Source organism: Pterocles gutturalis, unplaced genomic scaffold, assembly GCF_000699245.1.
Source record: "Pterocles gutturalis isolate BGI_N339 unplaced genomic scaffold, ASM69924v1 scaffold20912, whole genome shotgun sequence".
Lineage (NCBI taxonomy): Eukaryota > Metazoa > Chordata > Aves > Pterocliformes > Pteroclidae > Pterocles > Pterocles gutturalis.
This window is the reverse complement of record NW_010108461.1, coordinates 23826-26220: the sequence shown is the minus strand read 5'-3', so window position 1 is coordinate 26220 and position 2395 is coordinate 23826. Positions and strand designations below refer to the sequence as shown.

General features: G+C 38.9%; 1 protein-coding gene across 1 annotated transcript in view; it reads right to left on the bottom strand.

Moving 5' to 3' along the window:
• KMT2C (lysine (K)-specific methyltransferase 2C) overlaps positions 1-2395 on the bottom strand; it is a gene marked incomplete at its 5' end in the record, with an annotated part of 58618 nt that overhangs the window by 32952 nt on the left and 23271 nt on the right. The window contains 1 exon segment of the mRNA XM_010072655.1: positions 1-164. This exon segment is cut by the window's left edge and continues 5 nt beyond it. Coding sequence (XP_010070957.1) covers positions 1-164 — 164 coding nt within the window.

Here is a 2395-nt window from a genome sequence, read left to right as displayed (position 1 = left end):
TGCTCATGTTCCGATTCCCTCTGTTTTAATGGATCTTTAAAGAGATCAGAGTCGATGCGTGAGCTAGGATCAATGCTATCCTGTTGCTGCTGCCTTTTCATGGAGTCATTTGACATCTGTACTTTATTGATGCGCAAAGCAGCTCTATTATCTCTAGCTTTTTGCTGGGAAAAGATTAAAAAAAGAAGTAGTTAGCCTTGTTTTCTTCTGCTAAGTGTGAACACCGCATGTTATGCCTACTTCTACCACCAAATTATTTTTACAGCCTGTTTTAATCACACCCATGCTTGTGAAAACTAAATTATGCACTTCAAAAGGAATTTTAAACTGAAAATATTTCATATCTATAAAAATTCTGCATTTAACATACATGGAAAGAACTAAGGAGTTATTATCAGTAGAGATTTTTCTACACATTAGGAGTGTCTGTTCAAGTACCGTGCTGTGCCAAGAAAGAATTAATCCCACCAGTTTACCTTTCAAATCACATATTGGTGTGGTCTGCAATCTGAAGACATGAGCACAGCAGATGATGTTTGGATCAATAAAGGCCACTAATGTGGAGAACTTCAGTGACAAGAAAAATAGAGTCTACTCCATTAAATAGCCTCTATAGATCTCAGTCTGTGTTAACTTAGCAGTATAAACATAGGATATGGGCTTATGGATCAGGAAAAATTGGATGGAAGAACAGCAATTCCTCTTCAATGAGGCATTTTACAGCCATAGTGACACTTTAAATCATCTAATGGAAGTTTAAAAGAGTCTGTTTTACAACCGATCTAGGATGTGATTCCTTTTCTGAATCAAACCCTCACATCTTCTTTTTCACTATTTTATTTGCAGTTGTCAAGTAGGGGTTGCCTAGCAGAAAAGGCTTTAATCCTTCCCCTCCAACAATGAAACGGTGACATGGATGAGAGCACCAGTGTCACAGCAGGAGAAAAATTTGTGTCATTTTCCCCTATAAGTGATTAGATTGTGCATACTAAGGAAAGTAAAAAGCCTACAGTGAAAATTTACTAACACTCTTCTGAATTTCATTTCTAAGGTAGTCTTTATTCATCCTCACAGAGTGTAACTACCTCAGGAGACGTATCACAGCAGCTTCTTGTGTGCACATTGTCAGAACACTAGCAACAGCTGAATAGCAAGAGTACATGGACTGCAACTCTGTGAGGAAACAACTGCTTCTTGCTATGTAAATACTCATGTGTGCATGTGTGTGCACTTGCATGTGCTCTCCTCCTGAATACGAAGGAAATAATTTTTGCAGTTGCTTTTTGAATATCCATCAGGAGAACAGGACTGCATTTAAGAGCAATGAAAATTAAAAGGAAAAAAAAATCAGTAATAGAAATAATTGTGAAGTGAAAAATGCCTGGATACAAATCAACCCGTGTAAGTAGATAGCATCTTACAAATACTACACGGACGGAATTGACACGATTAAATATAGCATGGACAAGACGATACAGAAGTCTAAACATGATGAAGTTACAGGCCTGAATAAAAAGGGTTCAGGAAAGATCAAGAGCTACACTTCCCACACCAAGTTTGGGGTAATGATTTATCCTCTTAAAGCTGTCAGAGAGATAAGGGAATTTTTTTAATTTGGACAGCAGGAGGAGATGATGTTGGTACTGTTACGCTCTGAGTCATCAACATACATGGGAATCAAATTTGCGTAGTAATGGGACTATATTGAAACAGTGCAGGTGGGGGGAGGCTAAGAGACTGAGAACACAACCCTGCGAAATCCACAGAAATCAACAAAGTGAGAATGATCATCCAATTGCTGTTGTGAAGAAACTAAGAAAAGATGAGAACCTGAGGAGAACAGGACGCGACAGGAAATGAAAAAAAAAGCACATCTGCTAACAATGTCTGGGAAGGGAAATCCACAGAAATCAACAAAGTGAGAATGATCATCCAATTGCTGTTGTGAAGAAACTAAGAAAAGATGAGAACCTGAGGAGAACAGGACGTGACAGGAAATGAAAAAAAAGCACATTTGCTAACAATGGCTGGGAAGGGGCAAAATGAATGAATAATATAGGTTCTGAGATTTGGATGTGGACAGGCCTCAACAAAGCATGAGGGTCACTCTTTGAATGGCAGAAGTTCTACAGAAAGGAATCAATGACCACTTAACTCCAGATAGCTACTACAAATACGTGTGTTCACTTGACTCAGATGTGAAGAAGGCGAATGCTTTTGGAGAGGAAAAATGGAGTCCTTCACGCTCCCCACAACATGGAAGCTATCAAAAGCGCTTCCACTGGAAAACAACAGAAGAGAGTAAGTAATGAGTGGGAACAGTAAGGCAAGACCACAGGAGTAGAAGAAAATTAGGAAAGTAGGGATGTGAGCATTGACACCTCTGGAATGGTTA